This window comes from Zosterops lateralis (genome assembly GCF_965231275.1).
Source record: "Zosterops lateralis genome assembly, chromosome: 4".
Lineage (NCBI taxonomy): Eukaryota > Metazoa > Chordata > Aves > Passeriformes > Zosteropidae > Zosterops > Zosterops lateralis.
Window position 1 is genome coordinate 8,373,619 of NC_139765.1, and position 26,532 is coordinate 8,400,150.

General features: G+C 39.5%; 1 protein-coding gene across 1 annotated transcript in view; it reads right to left on the bottom strand.

Moving 5' to 3' along the window:
- The window catches only part of SOX5 (SRY-box transcription factor 5), a 289,723-nt gene that overhangs the window by 39,259 nt on the left and 223,932 nt on the right, over window positions 1–26,532 (bottom strand). Inside the window, exon 9 of the mRNA XM_083859043.1 lies at window positions 19,197–19,343. Within this exon, the coding sequence (XP_083715169.1) occupies window positions 19,197–19,343 (147 nt within the window). The remainder of the gene's footprint in view (window positions 1–19,196; window positions 19,344–26,532) is intronic.

A 26,532-nucleotide genomic window follows, 5' to 3' on the forward strand; every position in this document is an offset into this window, starting at 1 on the left:
AGTAGATATAAAGAAAGATAAAATAAAATAATATTAGAATAAAATACCAGCCAAATGGAAGGGAACTTGCTCTGCTGCTCCCCTGAGTTCAATTAAGAAGAAGTCTCACAACAGTCCAACTATAATGTTGTGAAATCAATGCTGAGTTAGTTGCATAAAAGTTTTAAGTACAAATGAGCCAACAAACCAACCAAACACAGCGACCTTGTGCCAGACAAGGATCCCTGAATAGCAAAGTCATGGATTTGGAAGACAGCCTGAGAAGCAAAGCAGACCTGCCCACAGACTTGTTTCAGTTCAGTCCAAGAGGGTTTGGTTTCCGCCTACATTCAATTTTTGACCTCTGCTGTAAGTCTCAACAAAAGGGGCTGATTAGTGTCAGATATGGTACTAAAAGCTGCCATGTGCTCTCTGCCCAAAAAAAATCTGACTGAGAGCAGGACGAGTTCAGAAAGAGCAGCAGCTAGTCCTTGATGGGAATGGCTCTCACACACTACAAAGGCAGCTTGCATTCCAACCTACTTCCTCATAATGAAAGGTTTTTGCAGTCTCATCCTTTTGCCTCAGTCCCTCAGCTATCCTGTCCCTATAAAGCTTATTTCCTTCCCTCTTCTTGTCAATTCTCCCTTTTCTCAGCCCTTCTGTTCCCTTTTTTTTTTTTTAACCTGGTGTGAAGGCAAGGTCCTGTCCAAGTCCACTGTACAATGGTGGTTCTGATGTTGTTTAATGCTAGAAACAGAGGAGGTGCTTTTTCCCCCACTGTAGGCATCAAGCAATGAGGCTGCTTGTGTTGTAAATATTCTTAGTGGTAAGAATGCTCTTCTTCATTCAAGTCAGCACAGCCTTCTCTGAAGCCAGGAAATATAAGGCCTTGTGGAAATAATAGAAGTCGACAGTTCCAGAGCTGATAAATGTCATTCCAAATTGCCCCTCCATTCACTTGCATTGTGTGTTCAGGCTAATGGTAAATTAATCGGAGGTCACAGAAGCTTGGTTCTCATAAAGGAGGATAAGTAAACAATTTTCAGCTATTATATATATTTACAAAATGATACTACTTCACTGTTTGGTCTTCATAACATTTTTACTTCTGTTATTTCAAAGAGCATTCTCAAATCCTCGCTGGAAGTCAAATGCATTAAAAATCCTACGTTGCATCACGATTCGGTAATAACTTCAGTAATTTCCTCTTACAATAGTGGAACTACACTGATTTATTCCAAAGGACTCTAAAAAATATCTGGGGGACAAGTAATAACATACAATTGAGGTAAGTGTGAAGATGACTGTTAGGATCTTCACTCCTAGTCAGTGAAACATGTTACTCTTTTCCTTTTCTGCAGCCATAAATTCAGAATCCTCTGCTCTTCCAGCTTAAATGAAGAACTGTGCTGTCTTCATTATTGATCTGAGCCTGTGTAATCCCAATAAGAATTAGGTGTTAGTCTGCCTTTATTTTTTTAACTATAAAACCTCCCAGCTAACATTCTGCCACATTACAGTTTAGCAGAATTTTCCCAATTATGCCAGGGCTAAGTATAAGACAGCTTGGGCAAGTAAGAGACAAAAAAGATAAAAACCAGATGTAGCATCTTCACTTCAGAGAGATGGCATCTTTCAACAGGCAGGATATTTTATTTTATGCAGTGGTTCACAGATTCTAGAATTACTCCCTGCACTCAATTTTGATTATAGAAAGCATTGGTTGGTCCCTGCCTTTTTTTGAAATGCAGCTATCCTAAGACAACATTGATAAGCCAGAGGTTTTTCCCCAGGCCAGAATTTTTTTAAAGGGTTAAAGTCAAACATTTATTTATATATCAGCCAAAACAATTAATGCTGAGACTAGAAGACGTTAAGACCCAAAAGGCTTGTAATAATATAAACACAGATGTGATGAAAATAAAATATGATCTTGATTAAAGGTTATGAAATGCCTCTTTAAAAGTAGCACATTTGTCTTACAAAACGAAATACACATACACACAAAATAAATGTAGAGGATAAAGCATTAAGCAAAAACACATGAAGGAGGGCTAATAAAATGTACCCACAGAAAGCAGAGCATTGGCAAAGAGATTCCCATCCCCTGTATCACAGCTGTGTCAGGACAGTTGCTGTTTTAGGGAGAACTGATTTGCTTCCCAGGACTGGAAGACTCATTAACCAAAATTTGAATTCAGGGACATTTCAGTCCTTGATTTCATCTAGATTTTTTTTCCAGGATGTATCTAGGTATTTGAGGAAAGAAAGAACCCCTCACCTGCACCACAATTTTGGGGGTAAATAAAATATTTAAGAGCTGTATTTTGTAGCTTCATTCAACCTGGATTAGAATAACTCTGAGCTGTCACATTTTAAACTTTAGACACAGAAAATCTCCAAGTTTAAGTATCTGAAATGCAACACAAACAGAAATGCTGCTGGCAAATTGAGTGTGGATCACACTGCTTTTATCAGGTTTCCATGGTCCTTTGAAAAGGTAAAATGCCATAGGTTAACACAAAGTGCTTATTAACATGGGAGGTAAAAAATGAAAGAGAGGGAAAAGGAAGGGATTTGGCCACAGCCATACAGTGACAGTGGCAGAGCTTCAGACAGACCCAGGAATTCTGACTCGCAGTCACCAATCTTGAAATAGTTGGCTGAAATGATGTCTTTTCTAATCTTTCCATCATGCTGTCTCTATTTACTTCCTCCTAGGATAAAAGGTTAATTCATCTCTATGGAGAATAGATATGGAAAAAGAAGGGGATAAAATCTGATTTTGAGAAACTCTCTAAACCATTTATTAAAAATGGCACTATTTCAACACCAAGAGCTGAATAAAAGGCTGATAGCCCACATGAATGAACCAGTCTCAGAGAATGAAAAAAAGGGGGGGTTGGGGGTGGTGGTGAGGAACCCAGACAATTCATTAGGATTTGATAATCCCACTCCTTTTCCCATATTTTGAGATTAGTGCACTATTAAAATACAGTTACTGAATTATTGTACTGTCATTTAAATCCAAGTGCTGGATCCCACTGTGGCACACGCTGAAAGTCCAGGTTGCAGGGTTTATTACAAAATCATGAACTACTCTGGGTATCATCTGACTGGCAACACAAATGTGCTTAAATGACCTGGCTTAAGCACAGCCCAGCCTGCTCTGCTAAAGAGGCTTTTCATGACCTCTGGGAACACATTCACCACATCTTGCTGTCTATTTAAATGACCTTGACAGTACAAATTACAGCCAAATGAGTTAGAAATAAGAAGCCAGGGAGGGGGGTTTCTACAAGATTGCCTCTGCCACCTCAACAGACACAAAGCCTCATTCCCCCACCCTGGTTCTGTTTCCTGGAGATCTTCATTTCAATAGAAATGCAAAATACGGAGCACTTACTGGCATGTCTGGGGCAGAAGACAATAATGCTATTGTTGCCCACTGAACAATGCAGCCACTCAGTGGCTTATCCAGACTCCTGCTTATCCAAAAATGTCTACCCAAAATACATAAGAAACCGAAGTGCAACAGCAGAGACGCAAAGAAAATCCTCTGGAATGAGTGTCCCTCAAGACTACAGCTGTCCACACACTCATACAAAGACACTGGCAGCTTCCTTCACATCCCCTCCCCTTCTTCTGAAGCCACTCGTGGTGAAACTATCTGTAGTGATAATAAGAAGCCAAGAGGTAAAGGCAGTTGTAAAACATGTTGTATAAATGAATCATGCTGCTGATATTATCCTCACTGATGAAATAATTGTATTAAATTAAGCAGGGATGTTCACATGACAGGATGGGTGAATTAGATAATGCTCATCTGCAGCTGTACCTCCTCCTGCCACATTTTCAAGTTTTGATTAAGAATAATGTGTCCCTTCCTGCAAAGGTGGAAATTTCTCTAACTATGTAGAAAAACAGATATGAGACGTAAAAACAGGTATCTTGGTATGATACAGTAATAAACACAACAGAATTATTGTTCAGGTTCAGAGAAGTCACTTTATTGTGTTCTTGCCCACAGGTTTCAGCACCAAAAGTAGAAGGCATGCCTAGACTCTGGTTAGAAAGGAAAATGCACTAAAGACAAGGATGAGGGCAGGTATGAGGAACAACAGGGTTCTTTCCTTCTGATTCTGCAAAGGGCACAGACCTTCACTTCTGAAAGAACTCTGACTGGATTTTTTCTATACCCAGAGAAGCTTTTTTTTTTTTTTTTTTTTTTTTTTTTTTTTTTTTTTATGGTGTTGCTTTAGTATCTTCTCCTGAATGAGTTTCTCTCAGAAGGCAGGTACTTTCTGGATTAAGGGCATGTCATCCAAAAAAAGTTAGTACCTTACTGATACTGCATAAATACTCTTATTCATGAGACTCAAAACAAAGGGGGAAACTGAGCTGCCTTACACTTGTGACAAATACTCTTTTTGTTCTCTGGTCTGCTTATAGGGCACTACTCAATTACTCAAGGAATAAATTACTCCCAAAGGCTCATTTATACACTGGGAGGATTATTTCCTCCATTCTTGTTCATGGAGAACACTGGTGCAGGAACACAGCAAGTAAATCTCTTTTGTAGCACCTGGGACAGAGAGGGCTTCTCCCCCAGTCTTGTTTTGCAACACGAGGGACTCTCACTGAGGATATTTTCTGGGGACTTGTTCCTCTCAGAGACATCCTTAACATTCTCCCCTTTCCTTTTTCTTTACAGGAAGAGTAGTTGCCAGGAAAGAAGTTGGCCATCATAAAGACTAATTTGCTGCCCTGAAAACCCCAAGCTTTGATTTTGTCTGTCCTGCACGTTGTCATAGTAAAAACCAGAGAGCTGCTGGGTGGTTTTCACTTTGTATTTAGCAGTGCTGTTTCCCAAAGCAGGAAAGTATACAGGAAGAACAAAAGAGGAGCATGCAAAAGGACCTATTTATGGACATGGCAGGCCCTCCTAGATTCCTTCCCCTCCACCCCACAACCTCTCCATGTGATGCACAGCACTTTATAGCACCTGTTCTATAAGCCAAGGAACACAGATGCTGAAATAACAGAGGAAAAAATACAAAATTCTATGATCGTTCCAGCCCTCCTGCTACCTCAGACATGGAAGAGTGGGATATTTCAGTTGCAGGGCAGCCTAAAACCAGCGTCTAGGGAGAGAGGCATGGAACTGCTCTTCAAAGTCTATTCCCAATGACAGCCTGGGGTAAAGGCCTTTCTTTGGTGCAGCATCTGGTCAGACCTCTGCACACTGGAGCAACTCTTTAAAGGTCTTCATCAAAGACTGCACTTGGACCTTGTCCTTTGGGTTCTTGTGGAGCACAAGGCAGGCTGGTTGGCCAACAGAATACAGCAGGACCTGCAGCTTAGCAGAATGAACAGACTGGTACATGTTTACCCCAAATTCGTTTGTTTGGTTTCACAAATCTTCAGAGACACATCCTCCAAACCACACTTTGCAGCTTCTGGCTGGCTTTGGGCTGTCAAAATGCCCAACCATCCTTGTGAACTCTGCTAGTAATCTCCACAGACAAATAGCACAATGTGTTTGAGGAAAGTAGCCAGTATGGGATTTCTAGGCTAATTTCCCTTGATCACAAGTTTTCAGTCACACCAACCTCTAGGGAAACCTGATGACTTATGGATGCTTATCCCAATCAGATCCAAACTTCAAGCATTCATTTTCAACCACACAGAGGTAAATTACTTAGTCCTATTGCCATTATTCTTCTAACTGGGCATTTGCTCTTCTGTTTGACTGGAATCAGCAGAAGTGAGAGGTGCTCACCACATTGCTGAGAGGACCCAAAAGAGGATTTTCAGTACAGCATGAAAATAAACTGCAGGAACAAAGAGCTTTAAGCATTTACTTGCACCTCAGAATGGAAAACCTCCTTCCCATTCTGCATCTCTAAGGGAGTGAAAATTTAACTCAGCAGCCTCATATACAAAAAATGTCCCAGTGAAGCTGCTTCTGAGCAACTCTTGCCAGGTTGGTCCTGAAATGAGAAGGGTCCATGCTGAGTAAAGATAAAACATTCACTTGGGATTCTCCTTGTCTGTACTTTATGTCAAACTTGGGTCCTGCTGTTATCTTTTTGCATCATCTAACTATTGTTCAGCTGAATTTCTCACATCACTGCTTCACCTGTTTATTTGGTATAACATTATTAATGAAGTGCTTAGCTCAGAGGCTCAAGTCAGAGGCTAAGCAGGAGAAGTGATTTAGGTACAGGTCAGCAGGGACTGAAGCAGACAGTGCCAATCTGCAGGGCAAGATGACAACTGATTTTTCACAATTTTAACCATGAAAATAACATCACATGCAGTGAAGATCATTAGAGGGGATCACAAAACTGTGGGGCAAAGGAAGGGAAAGGATTCTTCTCATGAAGACTGCCTCTCCCAAACTGCCCCCACTGAAATACATGGCAACCAGTAAAGTACAAGAGGGGAAAAAAAATTCACTTCTCCAGTGTACCATAGGAATTAATAATTAATTAGAGCTCATAATTACTCTGACAGTTTTTGCCTTAGTTTACAACTGGGAAGAATAAGGCAAAAAGTGGCTAAATGATTTGCCTCATCTCATACAGTGAGTAAACAGCTGAGTCATAAGGAAGAGCAGAGCCACTCTTCCCCAGAGCAGTGTTTGGGAGTTTCTTTGATGCTGTACTGAACCTCCTAAAATGTCCAGCTGCTTCAAAAGAAGCTGCAAAAAAAGTAGACAGAGGTCAGACAGTTTGATCTGTGGCTGTGTATTCCTGAAGTTGTGCTGGGTAGAGACTGTAGTGGTCTGTGCCCCCATTAGTTTTGGGTTTTTTAAAAATCCTTTCTGCATAATTCTGTCCCAAAAAAAACGAGAAGGCTGAACATGTGGAGTTGTGTCCTTATTAATGCCCTCCTCACCTATAACAAGGCTGTTTAAAAAATGGAAATAGACACTGGACTGGATTTTGTTGCTGCCTAAACTGACCCTGGAGTCACCACCTTCCAGTGAATCATCCCCAGTGTAAGTGTTACGCAGAATGAACAGCAATAAAAAACGACAAACCTGAAAGGATGGGGAAAGACTTGGAAGGAAATAAAACAAGGACCTGCAAAGCCAAACAGCATTACAAACTGGTACATTTTAAATGAACAACAAGAAAACAGAAGCCACACTGATCAAAGCCTCCCACCTCCTCTCTGTGGTGGATGACACCTTCGCTGGGAGCACACCACCACCTCTAACCCCACACCTGCAAAAGGAATTAATTTCAAAAAGAATACAGACCAAAGAGAACCATATCAAAACAAATTAGCAACAGACCCCTCATCCTGCTGTGGTCAGACAGAAGAGGCAAAGATGCTCATAGTTGCTAAGATTCAGGAGAAAAAAAGACAAAACAAACCAACCCTTCCCACCCTCCTCTCCCCCACCAGAAAAAAAAAAAAAAAATTCCAGCTGTTGAAAACTTTAGAAGAAACAAGTCCAAAGACCTTGAAAGAAAAGAAATTTCAAACAGCTTGGACAACTGGCAGGGGGCTAAGAAATTCCTTTTCAAAAAACACCTGTGCTTTGACTTTGGGTATCACTGTGCAGCCTAGGTAGATTTTTCACTCAGAGAGGCACCAACTACAGACCTCGGAATATGTAGTGTAAAGATAATATACACTGTATTTATTTATAGATACACACAACTGCAACAAAAATGTCAAAATATGTTTTGCAACTGTAGATATGACCTGCTTGACAATTTGTTTTCCCAACTAATAGCTTTTCAAAGGAAAACTATCAACACAAAGCTCATCTGTCTTTAGTGCTTGCATGCTATTAACAACATCCCAGATCACTAAATTCAAAATGATTTTACAACTCGGTCTTGCTGGATATCTTTATGTTTCACCTCCTTTTAGCAGCAAGATGAAATCTAATCAGCAGCTGCAGAAACTGGAGGGAGTTTAAGGTACTGTAGGGAATGTTCAAAGCCAACACATGCTCCTTAATAAATACTGCCCTCAGAGAAGAATTTTTTTAATATTTATACCCCATCCATGATCTCATATGTGAGGTCAACTACTTGAGAGAACATCTCTTGGGAATGATTGGGAATTGTTGCAGTCATGTCTTTTTTTAATTGCTGATTCCTTAGGTCATGCCAAAGACAGTCAGGTTCAGTTCCTGATTTTACAACAAACTTTCCTTGTGAATTTGAGTGAGTCACTCCTTATCTAACCTTCATGTACATGGTCACTAGCATCTTTGTGAAATTATCATATAATATCACCAAATATAAATGCTAGTGTTTTGCATAAGAGCACGTGGCTACAGAAAACAGAGTCACCCATCTCAACTCTCTTACAAAATTAGAGACAACACAACCTTTCACCTACGAAAAGGGTTTATTTTATGCAAACTGGGCACACATCAGGCATGTTCATGGAACTGCATGGGAACACCACCATTTGCAACTCTTTAAGTTTAGTAACTACTATTGATATTTCTATCTATCTATCTATCTATCTATCTATCTATCTATCTATCTATCTATCTATCTCTACACATACTGACCCTACCTACATTTGCTATTATTTGCTGCTGAATGCAGAATCCAAGCAGAAGAGTGCTGAAGAAGTATTCAGCCCCCCTTGGTGCACAGACTTCAGATCCTATTCCTGATTCACACCAGCAGAAACAAAATCACCATCAGGACCAGTATTGGGGCCAAATTGCTGGCAGGCACAATGAACCACTAATTGCTGGATTCATTAGTAAGACTCATAGTTTGTCCCCATGAGATGCTGAATACTTTCAGCTCCTTTTAAAACCTTGCATCTTAGAAATTAAAATTAACAACTGCAAACTAGTATTTTTGTTACACTGCAGAAACTCAGCAGGAATTTGAAGTCAGATCACAGGAATGCTAAAATTCCATTATGTAAAATTAGGCAGATTTTTATCTGCCATTTCCCTGCTAATTCTGGAGAACACACATGCATCCACACACAATAGCTACCCCATGCTGTTCCTCAAGCCTAAACAATTGGTTAAAATACTTTTTGTAATGCTGAAAGAAGACAACTGCCTCACAAAATACCTTTAAAAATCCCCCAGTACCACGCTATTAAGACCAAACTATTCTTTTCAGACATAAAACAAATGTCTATTTAAGAACACATCCAAATGCATTTCCATCACTCAGCCAGAACACTTTTACCTCCCAGAAGTTGACACTGTAAGAGATGGAAAGAGAGACAGAGAGAGAGAAGAGACCTCTAGTCCACCTACTGGCTTCACTGAAGGCAGTGAATCCAGCTCTAGCTCATTTCAAATAGGTCCAACTGTGTCAAAGGTTACCCACAAGCTATTTCTTGATGATTTATAGCTGATGTCTACAGATCTCCTTTTATTTTAATGATGACTTCAATACAGATGTTAAGACATTTGTCCTCACAGAAGTGTATGAGAGGGAAGCTGACATCTTAAAAAAAAGAATTCTAAGAGACTGATTTGCTTTTTTTGAACAGGGCCAGCTCTGGGCAGTTTTTATATCTTATCCAGAACAGAAAAAAAAAAAAAAAAAAGGAAAAATAAGCCCCCTTCACCCTTTTCTCCTGTACTAAAGCTGCTATGTTTCTGTGACTTCTTCTGGGCACAAATCCTAAAGCACTGACTCAATGTGTATGTCACCAGTTAATTATCATCAAAACAAGACACTGGTAAGCAGAAGATAATTTTATCTCTTCACCAGTAATAAAATGTATCTATATAATATTATTTTTCTCTGCTTGAGCCCAGAGCCATTTACAAAGTGAGTCCCAAAAGATACCATCATGGGAATCCTCAAACCACAATCATTTGGGGGCGTGGAACAACAGCACAGTAAAAGCAGTAGCAGGACATACCACATCCATTTGGAATTTCAGATGTCATGCTGGTGAAACTGCTGAGAGTTGTCCAAATGTGAGATTGTTTTTAACCTCAATGTTAGTCTGTGTGTGTGAGCGTGCACAAGGTCTGTGTGTATGAATGTGCTGAATCTTCCTGAGCCCAAATTTGGTCTGTGCCTTTAGAGAAAATGCTGAAAGTACAGGCTATCCACTCATTTATGACAAATTATAAGCAAACAGAGAGAAATTAATTAATTCCTGAGTTTTAATTGCAGACTTCTATTTTCTGTGGACATTTAAAACTAGGATGAGAGTACCCAGAAAGAAGATAATTTCAGAGAAGACTAAGAATATTGGAAATAAACTAGGAGGATAGTAGCCAGAAAATGAAAGAAGATAATTTCAGAGAAGACTAAGAATATTGGAAATAAGCACAAAAAGGGGTCATTCTGATCTGCAAGCAAAGCAGAAAAAAAGCCAAGAGTTGAGATTAGCAGAGCTCAAGACTGACTGAGGCAACCAACAAGCTAAATTCAAAATACATTAACTTACAGCTGTAACCTGAAGCCTATACAGCTCTTAGCATGGCTAAAGATAAAAATAATCAGTGACCTGGAATGACTGCTCTCCCTGAGCGAGCTACCTTTCGAAAGAAAGAAATTCACAAGAACCCACACAACAAAAACACTCTCCAGAATTGCTACACACATATGTTTTCTTCCTAATTGCACACTGAATTAAAGCTGCTTTACTAATCCTGTCCCCGTATTGCTCCCTTTTATGGTACTCTACTTCACAGCTTTCTCTGGAGCATTCTGGAGATGAATAAATGCACCCCAGAAACCCAACTTGAGAGGGCTTTTTGTGCCGATTTTCCCATGGATATGTCATGTTGGGTTGTGTTTGTCACAGTGCAGCTCCTGCTGTGCTGTGTTAGCTGCAAGTCACATAACACAGTGTGGCTGATCCGTGACGTGAGATGTCACTGCCCGGCACGTCAGCTGAGAGCCTGCCACAAACTCCTGGGCTTCATCTCCACACACAACAGGCCCCTTGCTTCCAGTCCACAAGAAGGTGCTGAAAAAGTTGAAGGAACACTAATAACTTATGAAATAACTCAGAAAGTTAAGATGCCTCTGTAATGTCATGATTCTAAACGAAAAAACTTTCTCTGTGCTGTTCCCATTGGAGACATGGTCTTCCCTTCCATGTGTCAAGATGCTCAGAAATCTTTTATCAAACACTTTTTTTCCCCAATATTTTTTTTTTTTTTTTTTGCCAGTTCTGGCAATAGCTTTTCTTTAAAAGCAGCAAGGAAAAATGTGGCAAGTTGAAATGAAACAAACAGAAACAAAACTCATTCATTAGCATGAAACATACACACTGGAATTGACAGTCTGACAGCATTAATGGATAAAGACATACGATAATCAAGACTGAAATTTTAAACCAGTTTCATATGTTAGATCCTGTCACATCAGCTTGTCTGCCTCAGATGTTCTTCGGGTGCTCACGAATTTTTCTCTCTGGATACCACTGGAACACTTTTACTGCGAGATCCTACAGTAAAAAGTCTAATTCTACTGCAAAGTATTTATGCCTTAGCAAAATTGTCAACATGAAATCTTCTATGATTTGAGACTGAAAATTAATCCCACTTTAATAAAAAAAAAGTAACTCATAGATTAATTTTCTTAGCTGCTTTCTAAGCCTTTGAGATACATTTATACCAATCCCTAAGTTTCAGGCATGACAACATGAAGATTTCTGCTGAAATGAGATTCTTACATACAAGACTTCAGGACCTTGGACCTTAAGGAGGCTACATTATAAAATCACAATGCGTAGCCACACTGCTTTGAAAAAATATGTGTACTCTGAAGTGATGCTTTCCACATAATGTCTCTGAATCCCTCTTTTGCAACAGCTCATTTTACACTGAACAATTCAAACTGCATTCTGCACAACAAATGTGTAGTTCTGAGAAACCTGAGTGAAATAGTTGCCAAGCACTTCACATAAATCTAAAGTTAATACTAATCTAAAAGAAACTGTCTTGTTGAATTTCAAAATAAAACAGATTTTTTCCACTCTGCTGCTAAATTTTGCTTCTCTTCAGCTATCCACAGCTACCAGGGATTAGAGATTAAAATGTTTCAGATTAAAATATTTTTGGAGCTCCCTTGTTACATGATTATCATTCAGCTGCGGGTACAGGAATACTTACTGCAAAACGTATTTGCTGCTTAGTTTGAATTGCATTCTGTCAGAACGTGTCAAGAGGAGCTAATTTCAAATCTAGCATGTAGCGTGGATACAAACCACCCTTCTGCAGACAAAACAAGCAGCTTCTGGAAGCTGTCAGACTGATCACACCAGAACTTTATTCAATCACCTCAGAAATTCCCTTTCTGTGTTGAAAAGGGATTCTACATTTGGGAAAAAGTGGCTACACTGCTGTCCACTACACAGCCCTGCCAACAAAGCCTCTGCACTTTATTTTTGACTATTAACATCCACAATGAAACACTCAAACACTTAATCTGAAGCTGCAAAAGGGAAGATTTAATTCCTGATGTGAAGTACCTGGTTCCTTTATAGAAGTATCTGGGAGAGTGAGAGTTCTCTGCTCCATTTCAAGTTCTCACACATCCCTTGATTCAGAGACTCTTAACAGCCCAGACTCTAAAAAACAAATCTCTGGAATAAAGGATGACTTTTATTACGAATTCAATATTTCATGAAGGAAACTATACATTAATCTGATACTGGCATAACTTTCTGGTTTGTTACCTATAATTAACATAGAGCTAATATTGGTCCTTCATCTTCTCAGTGCTGCCACACTCAGCAGAACCCAGTGAAGAATGAACTTCATGTATTTCTCCTCAAGCTACATTGAAAATTCCCTTCCTTCAGCATAAAGACCTTCTTCTAAATACTTTTTAAACTCTCCCCACAGACCAAGGCCACCCCAAAGCAAGGAGTATCAGCAAAAATCATTGCAACCAGAAAAATCAATTTTTTTTCTCTGTGGTATTATGCAGCTCCAGATTGCACGCTCTCCTAAAGCCCTTTTACTGCTATTTTTAGGACTTTGTGGACAACTGGCACCATCAGCTCAACAGCTCTCTCAGTGGCATTAAAAAAACCCTTGACTTTTTGACACTGTTTTCTTATTTGGGACTAATCCAGTCTCTTCTTGCTCTTTCTCATTCAAGCTCTTCGTTCCAACTGACAGAAGAAGGGCAGTTCTGTCAAAAAGCTTTGGAGAAGTTAATGCTCAGGTGTTTCTAAGTTACAGGGTAAGACAGTGAGCAGAAACCAAATGCCAGATCCCAGCACTCCTTAACACTGAGGGGATTCTGGAAACAGCCTCCTGAAAGCCACAGTGCCTGCTGGAATACCTTGCTGTTCAGTATGAAGCCAATGATGTGGATCATTTAAACAAAAATAATGAGAACTACTACCTGCTGCCCACCCCACCAATTTTATTTATTTATATCAGATTTAGAAGGCAATAAGAGCAAAGAAAGCAGTGAACTAGTGAGGACACAGTGCTTGTATTTTACCTCTTTGCTTTACACCTCTGCTGTTCCCTGTCTGATTTCTGAGGACCTCTCTCTCAGGAATAAAGCAGTCCTGCTTCATTTGTGTATCTCACTTTTGTTTTTTGACCAGAGATTTTGGAGGGGTTATTTCCCCCTTTTTGTTATATTTTCTTCTGAGTTTTCACTATAAAGAGTGCCAGCTGAGCCTGACAAGGGTTAACTGCCTGGCAACTTTGCTTGCTAGACATGCTCGTGCCAGAGAGACATGATCTCAGGGAAGAAGAGCTGTGGACAGCTAATCTGAAAAAGCATCCTAGGAGCCCCTCTACACATCTAATTTTATTTTTAGGAAAGTGAAGAGGGGTGTTAGGCAGGCAGAACACTGTGCAAGTCCCTGCTGCTGCTGCTGTTTAGATACTGCTCTTAACATTGCTTTTATTGTTTGGAACACACTTGCTATTTTAGAAAAGCACCTTACCAAGTTCCATTAATACCCATCATTTCACTGTGCTCCAGCAAGTGGTTTAAAAAGTCATTGTTTATATGCCTGTATGTCATACATAGGAAGAAGAGTAAGGAAGAGGAAAACAACTTCAAAGATTTCTGTCACCAACTCCACATTTTACTATTTAGGACCAAAAGCAGGAGCAGCAAATGAGAAAGGCTCCCAGGTAATAATCCCATAAGATTATTAACTACAAGAATGGACAGGGAGACTGAAGAAAGAGCACAGCACAGATGAGGTCTCAGTTTACAACTCCCTACTCATCACTGCATCTGTACTGTAAACTTTTCCTTGATTATCTTATAGCTATTTCTGACCTATTTGATGCTCTGGCAAGGGAGATTGGGAAATGCAATCACTGAGAGATGTTTTGGATGTACTGATGTATAATATTTGAGTGCTAATTGTTATTCCGGTGCTGAAAAGATTAATAGATTAATTTAGCAAGGATATTTTTTTTTAAAATCAGTAGCATATAAAGAATTGTGTCCAGCCTGGAAACTCTCAAAAATAGAAGAGCTTGCAAATGTTGGGAGATAAAACTTCTGTAAATATAGCCCCAGTGTTTTATCACTTTAATGAGAACTGCTGTCCTTCATGCTAAAATACCTCAGTAGTCTAATGAAAATAAGGATGTCTTAATTTCCTGTTGCTTGGACAGGCATTCAGCAGCTTCTGAGCTCTCCAACCAACAAACAGGACAAGGACTGCCATTAGTGTTTGGAGCCTAACATGGGTTAATTTCAGACAGGTTCCTCTTCTCTACTCTTCAGGGATAAGAATTTATCCTCATCCAACACAATCATGCCCTTTGATCACCACATTTTATTATTTTAATACAGCCATTTTATTATTTTAATTTAAATTAGATGCTTCCCATTAGTATGTTCAAAAAAAGCAGCTCTGAGGGTACAAGGAATCTGTATGTCCACTTTTCAGCCAGGCTTCTGCCACAGTCAGAGTGATGTGGGACATGAGTTGATGCAGCTGTGCACATAATGGGGACTAATGCTTCCCCCGAGATCTCCCCAGGATAAAATTCCACATTCTGCATTGTCATATGAAAGGGAGAGATGAGAGAGAGGGAGGCAAAAGCAACCAGTTAATAGGGCTGCTTAGGGTAGTCATCGAAAATGAAGTTCAAGTCAACAATTTGCCTGAAGTAGAATCAGAAATATCATATAGATGGGTGTTATGGGCCTTTTTACTGTTTTAGGCCCTTTTTCTTTTTCCTTTAGATGTCTTCCTTTTCTTTTCTCCACTATATTTTTATCTTGGGTGAAGAAAGCTTTCCTACAAAAATTAGGTAGTCTCAGCATCAGTTTTGACTGGGACAAGGAAATCCACAACCAGCTCCCCATAGTTTACTTATTTTTCCTAGTAACACGGCCTATGGTGTGTGTGAATTAAAATGCCTATTTCCAAAGGCTCTTATTCTTTATTTTTTCCCTGGTCTCACACGAACTTGGTAAGAAAGACAAGAGTGACTCTGTAGTTCCCTGACCTTCCCTGGATGAGAATGGAGCAAGCACGCCTTGCTCCCTTTCTATCCTTCACACACCATAACCAGGATGTAAGACACAGCTGGTGCATGTGGCAGCAACCATCAGCAGACACTCCTCAAAGATGGAAGACGTTCTTCTGGAGAGACTTTGGCTATCTAAAGGTCAACCTGTACATGCACTAAAACTTTCAGAGGCCATTTAATTGTTACCTATAGGTGACACAAAGAGAATTCCATCAGAAATGTTCACTTCAGTGATCAGATAATGTGAAACTAAAGCACCCTCTTCAGTTAAAGATTCAGATCGATATTTGTCTGAATATTGTAGCTGAGGAGAAACTGACTGTGTATATCCAGCTGCTTAGTGCTGCTCCTGCCTTGTCTGAAACACATTTCCTCTCCTTGTCACAACTCCCAGGTGCTACTGCTGAGCAAATGGTAGCATCACTGCCAGAAGTATTTGAATAGAACAAAAAAAAAAAAAAAATTGATTTGGACAATCTGTGTGCTCTTGTCATTGATGGAGACACAACTGTGAGTAGGGTTAGGGCTGAGGTCACAACAAGGTTAAAAGAGAAGTGCCCAGGAATTCTCTGCTGTCACATTTCACACTGAATTGCTCCTGTTTTACAGCAGATGCCACAGACAATACACTGTGCTCCATTAAATACGAGGAATCGTTTAGCTACATTTACAAGCTACATTGAAAATTCACTCCAGAATTACTGCACTTGAAAGGTTACATGGAAAGGGCTAGAACATTGCAGCATGCAGGCACTAGATGCTATATTTATCCATGCCACATAAAAAGCAAGAAACAAAGGCAGGAATGAACAGGGCCCCGACCATTTACAAGTGAGGGTGAAGTTGTTGTTCTTATGCAAGGGTATAAAGCACCTGATCTGAAGCCAGTGAAGACTGGAGCTATCAGGTGAGAGTCCTGCTAGCATGCTAAAGGTCACAATTCAGATAAATGCAGGCTTTATTTTATCTTGTGCATGGCCCTGTACAAGCAAGAGGCTCGAAATTAATCACAAGATGGAAAAGTTGTTCTGCCTAGTCCTTATCTACACCTCTGCCTGTTCTCTCCTACTTGCAGCCACCCTGAACACCCAACAGGGCAGCACGCAGGCACTTACATGATCAAAGGCAAAATGTGCTTAAGACAGACTTTGGAAATCCAGCACAATTTGGCAAACTTCAAAGATAGTTGCCTTTCAAAAGGGTTGTGGAGGAGGCCTTGGTAAATTTGAATGGTATGATTAGCATACCGGCTGTTTTTAAAACTGCTCAAGAAGAAGCTGTGTTAAAATCCATTTCCGCAAGACACACGCATTTTTCTTTTGGACAGGCTCCACTAGCTCTGTTTCTTAAATCAGTTTTTCTGGCATGGATTTCTTCTTGGAAGAATGTACGACACCAGCTCAGTTTTCCTAACCAAAACTTGACAGAATGTGTGCAGCGCAGCATAATGGCATCTCTAGTTCATGGCTTCCTAAAAGTTACAGCACAGAACCCTCGGAAGTGAATTTGACTATTCCAGGTCACATCTGCTGAAAGGCGAGCAAGATGACAGGAGATGCCAGGGTAGTCTGTCCAGCACAGTGTTCAAACACTGGTGAGGGCCACTGATAAAAGGCCTGCCAAAACAGGAGTTGCCAAGGTCTTAGAGGAGTTTCAGGGATGTTTTCAAGTCTTACTAGATTTAAAGGATGATCCTTGGCAAACTCCCTCTGATGCTTCTCAGCATTTCTAGAGCCAACAGTTGTTCCATCTGCTGCTGAGGCTGACTTTGAAGAATCCTTGCAAAGAGCAGCACACTAACTTTAACACTACACAAGAGAAGAAAAAGCCACAGCTTTTCAGAAGTGACCTAGATGTTTGCCAGTAGCTTGACACACTCTCAGGTAAGGCTGTCTCCTTGTCTCCAAACACTCGAGTGTATTACCAAAGCTGTGCCAGTGTAAACTGTGGGCTGAAAATAGAGATTCAGTAAACAGCATCTATTGAAAGCCATTCTAAGGCATTAACTATTCATCTGTGGAGGTCTGATGTACAGTAAGCATGAGGAAGATCACCACAAACTAACTTCAGGAACCAAATTGCTAATCGGGATTTTAATAAAATAAAATTTTAAAAATGTCTGTAAAACTCAAGACATATTCCCCAATGACAGTCAGAAAAATTAAATATAAAAAAACCCCAAAACAAACCAGCAAAGAAAATAAACTTTTGGAGCTGTTGAACACAAATAAGCTTTGAAAAAGCAAAGAAGGGTCCACACAGACACAAATGAAGGTGTTTAGTTCCAACACATAAGGTTCAGTTTCTGCCATTGTGATCGATTTGCCAATGTGTTTTCTGAGCCAGGCCACTGCACTACTGTGTAAGCTTTATTCTAATTACTGTAGGCTCTATAAAGGTTTCTTTATCATTTAGTATTATAAATAATTGTGCTTCCAGGCTGGGGTTCAAAGCTCAGAACAACACCTGCACAACAGCTCAGGCAGGTCAGGTGACCTCTCCCCAATTCCCATCTCTCTGGTGCTGAGGACAGACAAAGTGATATGTCTGTCATACGCCATTACCATTAGAACAGAATCTTGTTCTTTTATTACAACTGAACTCCGCCGGATTTCTCAGCAGGAATGCTAAGTGAAATCAATGTCTTGGATTTCCAGGCTGAGCTTGGAGGTCACAGCCACTCTATCATTTCTCAGCATTATCCCTTCTCTTTCTCTCGCGCTCTCTCGGAGCCTCCAACTGGCACACAGCAGATTGAAAACAGCATGCAGCACAGGACTTACTCTGCACAATTTTACAGCCTTTTGGAGCCCCCTTCCTTTCCTTTTGGCCCACTTTGTTAGTTTATTTTTTGCCTCCCCCAACTTTGCAAAATAAGTTCTGTTTGTTTCCTACGGAACTGCAAGCCAAACGCACTGGAACACCTAAAAATATGAAAAAGCAGTAAAACAAAGGGGAGAACAGAGCTGATCTTGACAGCTGCCAATAAAAAATGGTTATGCTCGATGTTAGCAGCAGATATGGCAGGACTTGTAATCCTGCAACTGCCACAAAATACACACTGTGCCCTTTAGATCTCCTCAGAAATTCTCCTGCTGCACAGGAGAAGCAAAATCAACACCGAGACTTTAAGTGTAGGAGATCTACAAGCTGCCAGCTCCACACAAGACCCCCCTTGTAAAATGCACAAACTTGGTAACCAAACACTTTTTTAAAAACCCAAAACCCAACAATCTACCATCAAGTACAATCACAGCTTTGTGATTTCTTGCTATAAGAGAAGAGGCCAAGCCAAGGAAAAGCCACAGGAAGTCAGAAAGTCTACAGTAAGGAGAGAGAAAAGAGACAACCTAGAGCTTGATTCATCAACACAGCAGCTACTGATTTCAAACCACGTCTTTCATTATTTGAACATGTATCTCACTGAGCTGACAATGGTATTATTTATTTGTCTGGTTATTTTTAATCTGTGCTGCTTTACTGTTAGGGTAAAAACAAGACACTACTGTCAATTCAAGGAATGTCTCCTGACATGATAAAGGACATGGACAGCATGCTAGAGGGCACTAGCAAAAAGGAAGGACATATATTTTTATCAAGCTCTTACTGTCACCTAAATAGGACTGCTTTCTCCCTGCATTCCTTAGCTAAATTCTCCCTAGCTGTTTTGCAACATTTCAGGGAGAATTTTGCTCCCATTTTCAGGGAGACACACTGGGAACAAAGCTTCCTGCAGCTGGGAGGCACAGGCCTGGTACAGTACCTTGCTTTTGGGTGGAGGGCTGTTTGTGCTCTTGTCTGTGTGGATGCTGGTAGGGGACACGGCAGCACCAAGGTTCCCCTGGGGAATGCCAGGAATCTTTCCTCCCGGAGACACTTGCATCGCAGCAAGTTGGGCAGCATACAACTGCTGGAAAAACAGAACAAACAAACAAAATTGGGGTGGGGGGGAAGACAGGAGAGAAATCATCAATCAATAAATAATCTTCCCAAAACCTCTCCTATAGCAGATGATATGTTTTCCTTCCAATGGGTGGGGTTTTTTTTTATTTAGCACATGTATGTTTCGAGACATGAATTGTCATCTTGGCTTTTGTGACTCATTCCTCCAGGGATGAACAAGAGACATCACCACAAGAAGTGTCCCAGCTTCCCTGTGTGTCCAGGGATTCAAAACAGGGAACAGAAGCAAATCCCCATGGTTTGCCTGACCTGCTGGACAATCCTTCCTTTCCTGGCATGACACACAACAAAAAAGCATTTCCATATGCATTAACCCCTGTGAAACACACATGCTATTGGATGTGATGGTCTCTGTGCTACCATTTTATGTTTCTTTATTTTATTTGCTGTGTTTTCCCTGTTTTCCCAGGCTGTAAGGTGTCTGGGACAGGGAATGCCGAACTTTTATTTAGTAATTACTGTAGGAGTTCACACTCACCTGGGTTGTGGGGTACCACTAGAGTCAATATAAATATACACATATCAATGGTAAAGTACTGTCCATTGAATATTAGAAGCCCCAGTTAATTCTAAGAACCCTTTCTGTGACAGATGCAATGCAGAAACAGAGTGGAAATGTTTTTCTCTTCAAAATTAAACCAGTAAGGCACTTTAAATACATATTTTATTATTAACATGTGAATACTTATAATCACAGTCATCTGTTTAAAGTTAAGCACTACGGCAAGACTTTAGGGGACAGAGGTCAAAACCAGTTAGAAAGCAGGCAAACTAAAAGTGCCTGGAAGCTCCCCTGACCTCCTAATAAAATATGGAGAAAATAAACATGGTGAGCAGTAGAAGCCACAATTGCTGCTGCTTTGTGGACAGGGAGGAATTCCCAAGTCAGGAGCCTAAGAAAAGAATGGACTTACAAGGATTTTCCCTCCTCAGCCCCAGCCCCTTTTCCAGGGCTCACACTAGTGCTGTGTGAGTGATTTGTGCTGTGCAGTACATGTGTAACACTGAACAAAGATACCCTCTGCCTGCAGGTGCTAACAGAGCTTCTGAGATGCAATATGACAAGGGATAACATGCAGAAGTGTGGAACTGGATGTGGAAAAAACAGGGTGGCTTCAATATGACCAAGTCTAAGAAGTCCTGTTGGTAGTGCTCAGTTCTAGCCCTTCCACACAGTTAAGAGTAGCCCACTGACCGCTCTTTTAAGTGTAATCAGACACCAAGTTCTTACTTGTTTCTGTTTCACTCTATTCTTTTCAGACTCTATTTTCAGGCTCTTCATTATTTTAAAGTTTTGAATCCTCTTTATTTCTTTTCTCTACCTGGATCACTTCTTACTTTCCCATACTTCTTAATCACCAATAATCCATCCCATTCTGCCTAGTCTCCCTATCATCCATTCATTTATTTGCTCTCTTTTTTTGCCTTTTCCTCACATCTATTTATTCATTTACCCCCAGCGAGTCCAAGCCAAATAGATGCAAATCAATTACAGATAAAGTTATCAAAAACAACCCAGCCCCAAATAAGTCGCAGATTCAAATGCATGTATTTATCAGCTGAAGCTCATTTCCATTCATTCTTTCTAAAGAAGCCCAAATTCTGTAGGGAGAAGAGAAACAAGGTCTCTGTGAGCTCGGGGAAGAACTACAGCAGGCAGTTCAATAAAAACCAAGCCAGCATTATGTATAAATTAATATATCAGAGGGGCAATGGTTGTTAAAGAAATAGGATACATGACTAGGGAACAGCTCAAACATAATGGAACTCTGGGGGTGACAGAGGAGATCTAGGGAAAGCTTTTCCTTTTCTTTTGCTCCCTGGTGAAAAACTGACAAAACAAATTTAGGCAACTATGGGAAAAAGACAAAAGAAAGTCAAATGGCCATTAGGCAGGAAAGGTTTGAGCTTGCTGCTAATCTGTAGATTAGATATCAGAGGACATGTCTATCCCACGTCAAATAGGGTGAAAATAACAATCAGTTTGGACACTTGGCAGTCCTGAGCCAACTGGAGATTCCTGACAGGCCATGCAGGGCCTGCTGAGGACTGAGCTTTACAGAAATTTCTGGGGGGAGGGAAGACTTTTCCAAATGAATCTTTACCCAAAGATGGAATCACAAGAAGTAAACTACGTGAAATACATGCACAACACAATGTCCAAGGATCTGCACAACTTAACATTCCAGTGGCTTGTGAGGAATGGCCAGAAGTTGTTTCCTCCACACAGTACTGCCATCAGCCACCTCTCTGACAATGAATGAAAAGGCTAAATATGCACTGCGAATGAATTTTTCTAGGCAACAGCCCAGAAGAAAGCCTTATTTTCAGGTGAAAATTTGGAATATATGAAATTTCAAATGTATGCCTTATTCTTACTTCAGGGGTGGACATAGCCAAAGAGAATAAAACACACAGTATGGTGTGGAGTAACCTGGAAGGAGGGGTGGAAGAAAATCCATAAAGCCTTCATTCATGCTTTTTAAAACCCTCTGTCCTCCTGTTATCAGATTCAACATCTCACCTCAATTTGATTTATTTTGAGAATTAAAACCAAACATTAAATAAAATTTTATAAAAGGTCCCTTGTTAGAGTCCTCTCTTAAAAGTCTCTGTCTGCAACACAAACCACCTATTCTACAGAAAAAGCAGTATCAAGCTCTAAAAGGAAATGTGTTTATGAAATTGGAAGGGTCTGAAACCTATTTATCCAGTAAGATTGCTCCTATATCACCCTCCTATTTAAAAAAAAAAAAAAAAAAAAAAAAAAAAAAAAAAAGGAAAGAAATACACAACAGGCAGCACATTTCTTAAACTTTCACTAGTTTTGAGCTTTTGCATTATTGAATTTGTCTATTCATACTTCAATGTTTCAGGACATGATGATCTCTAGCTTTTACCCAAGGGTAGGGCGATGGTGTGACCAAGATGCCTAAATTACGATAATTTGTGCATTCATTTAATAGACAAACTGAATTCCAACAAAAGAACATCTCTACCCCTGCTTCCCTAATGACTTCAGATTTCAGAACAATCCATAATTCTCTGTAGAAATATTTAAGTATCATCTAAAATGTACCCTTATATCCTACACAGTACTGATAACAAGACCTCAAAAAGTGCAAGGAAAATAATGTTATTCTGTATCACTCCTGTAATACACTGGTTTTGAACCTCTTCATTTTTACCCCAAACAGAGACTGGCTAAGCCATTTCCACCACTGTCAGCTTGCCTAAAGACTCAATGTCAAATTCTAGCACTCCAGGAGGTAATTTTGATGCTCCAGGACGTCCTTTTGCTGCTCCTCATACAAGACTTTTTATCTATAGGGTCTTGACTACTTTATTGTGACCAACGCACTCAGTTGCAATCAGTGAAGCACTAGTGCTTTAGGCAGGTTTATTTTTGCTATACATAATAAACAAGGATAATATTCTGAATTTAAAAAGATATATAATACTTCTTCAAGAAGGCAGAACTGGGCTTCTGAAAAAGCAATTAAAAAACAACGCCTATTGTTTGTTTATGACTAAATGATTATGTTTCATCTCTCCTGCCCATGTGCAATATTGCATGTTTTGTTAATCTTTTCTCATTAACCTCTTACGGAAATCTGTAAGGAAGCAAAACCATCAGAACAAAAGCACAATTTGATACACTTTAAAATAAGCAGGAGGTACCTGTGTTTTTAATGCTGCCCCTCTCTTTGTAAGGTATTAAACAAAAAATCCCCTTTCTCCCTAGGTCACCACCCAAACCATTTATAATTCTTCCAATATATTAAGCAGAAATATTCAGCTGAACCCTCTAAATGGACTAGTTCTAAGAGCTCTTGGCTTGATGACTCTGTAGTACATCAACAGCAAAACCTTAAGGTTAGGCCAGCTTTGAAAACTTTCCCCATGGGCATTGTTGTTACACGTTAACAATGCTCATTACTGCTTGGAGGGTACACTAAAAATGAATTCTTGTTCTATTAATACAGAAAATGAGAATGAGATTTAATAGCAATTTTAAAAAGGGTTGAACAAAGTGCTAGCAATTACACAGGCAGAAATAGTTGAATCAAGCACCTATAGGCATTTGGATTACAGTATTATCTCTTATTAAAATATTTTTATTAGTGAACAGTGGAGATTAAGAGCTGTTAATAATAGAAAAAAAAAAAAACCACAGAGAGAGACAGGTGGTAGTGGGAACTGAATCAGTTACTGCAATAAATTTGATTCTGATAAAGTGGTTTTTCAGTGAAGATACCACAGCGATGAATTTACAAACCACTGTGCCTGAGTGTTTCAACTGTTGACTGATCTACTACTTCAATTTCTTTGTCATTCTGAGACCCATCATTAAAAATATACACATGAATGGCCTTGTTCTTTGTTTTTTGTCTTTTTTTTTGTTTTTGCATAATCAGGGGTGGAGGGGAGGAAAATGATATAAAATGAGACTCACTCAGAATACATGAATTTCATTTTTCTTTACCTCAATATTTATGCTTACATAAAGCATGAAAACTTTGATTAAGGCAAAAAGAATTTTGCAATTTTGCCTAATTTTGAATCTTTTCAGGTGGTTTCTCAGTTGAAAAAAAAAATAATTCACTGAAAACAAACATTTGATATACATCCTACTGTAAGACAGGTTTTTAAAATTACTGGCAACATAGATAAAACCTACAGAAATTAGAATTAAAGCTGCACTCGTTAGTGATTGGTAGCAACGGTTGCTAGATATTCTACCAAAAAAGTTCTTCATTTCCATATTTGAAATGACAGATTTATTTTTTTGTCTGAGTTTCCTTCAAAGATTTTTAGTCAAACATTTCAAAGGGACACGCTAATTTGTACATTCAAACTTCAGCAAAGGCATTTAAGTGCCCCCCTCATTTGCATAAAAAGAGAAATTTTCAGAAAACAAAGATAATATTTGAACACAAAGACAATAAGCTCCCTTGAAAACTTGCCCAAAGAACATATTGCAAGGTGAATTTGCTGCCTTTCACTTTGGGATCATCTCAGATAATAACAATAGAGCTCAAGATCCTGAGACGCACTTAGAAGTATTTTGGTTTATTTTGGGATTTATTTCTTTTGTTCCATAGACTTCAGAATGCAGTTGAGAATTACCTCTGTTCTACCCAACATTTGCCTTTATCACAGCAAATTCTACAGGAAACTGCCCTGCTCCCAGTGCTGAGCTATGCACAGACTCTCTGTGGCAAGGGACCTTGTCTGGACTAATGGTTCCTCTATTCACCAAGCAAAAGAATTCACCCCAAATTGTGGACCACACAGAGACTAGAGAAAATGTGTTAAATATTGAAAAGCTGCATTGCTCCTTCCCATGGCCTCAAAACCCAGCTGACTTTCTTTGGAAGCTCCTATCCCGGCTATTCTCTGCATTTAGCCTAAGAGAAGACAGGTAAGTAAATCACATATCAAGGAAGAATAATAAATATTAGAAAGTTAAGGCTGGGCTAGTTAATAGATAATTAATATACTGCTTTTAATCAGAGAGCAATGGTGACACTTGGAGGAACTGTCCAGAGAAATTTTCACTCATGATGTTTCCAGTCAAGATCAGATGTGCTTCATGAAGGTGAACTTTAAACAAAATTTATTGTGCTCAGTAATATTTTACATCTTGTTTTGTCAGACTAGACAATATAATAGTCTCTCCAGCCTTAAAAAAACCTGAGACTTAGAAGGAAATACTGAGAAAAACAAGTTCTCATTAGAAAAACTGTGAAGCATTCACAAACAGAACAAGGCTTCATTTATACACAGGCACAGCCTTGGTAACCACCATCTCTCTCATATTAGAAAAACACCACTTTTAGAATCAGTAACCACAAGCCTCCACAAAAATATGATTCTGGTAGCTGATCTCTAGGGTTCCAGGCCTGCAGACCTTATTCCTGAGAATAATCCCACTGTAGTCAACAGGCCAGGATGAATGCACTAGTTCTTTTCTCATTTGGAACTTCTCGGGTATGACCAACTGGGGATCCTTGGCATCCAGAAGCAAGGCTGGAATCCAGGTCACTGAAAAACTCAATGAGCTTTAGGTTTACTTCTGATGTAATAAAGACTTCTACTCAAAAGCAGTACACTCAAAACAATGCTTGCTTTGACTGTAGAACAGTAATGGTGAATAAAGTAAAACAGGCATGTACAATTTATGGTGGCTCTGAGTTTTCTTAGAAATTGATGTGATTTTGATGAATAGGACACACATTTTAAGTAAAGTACAACTCTATTTGTATTTATAGGAGCTGCTATGGGAAAGACACTAACTGTAACACCAGTTTTCCTTGGAAAGCAGTCTTTTAATTCTGCCAGTGGATAAATTCTGTTCAACTATTAGCAAGGTGAGAACCAGCACCCACGACATAACTGACAGCTCCTGGTGACACAGGAAGACTGTAGGAAACTCCTGATTAGAGCCTAGACCTCATGGCTCCTTTGTCCCATGCCTTAACAAGAAGACAATCCTTCTACAGGATGTAACTGTAGGAACTTATCAATAGACACTTCCTATCAGAGACTAATAAGATCTGTTAGTCTCTGTGATAAAATATCATTGCAAACTGTGTATTTAAGATTGTCTGCTCTTTCCAAGTAAAGAGATTTTAACTGGAAAACTGCCCAAGTGGCCTACATATTCATACATACCATGTTCACACCATATGACACTAATTGAAATAGAGTGACTATATGGAATGCAATTGGAGAGGAAATTTGATAATGTCTTATGGAAAAAGCCTGTTGGATGAAATGCTGCAGATAAACAGTGTCCCCTTCGAGGAAAGTAATTAATATTGCATGTATTTTAAAATATTAAAAAAAAAAAAAAGCTGGCAACAATTTATTCCTGTAGTTTGCTGTGCAGTACCAGAATATAATGTATTCTTTCTGCCACTATTATTAATTGTTTTCAAGCCAATGGAACTTCTTATGTTAGAAAGAATGGCAAAAGAATTTTTTTTAAAGCAAGGACATACTTTTGACAGCATATTCCTTATGGATTGTACAGTAAAATGGCCAGAGGTAATGTAGAGGACTGACAAACAACAGGCATGTGCAGCTTAAGAAGGGGCATTTGTTTTGTAAACTGCATTCCCTTTATCACC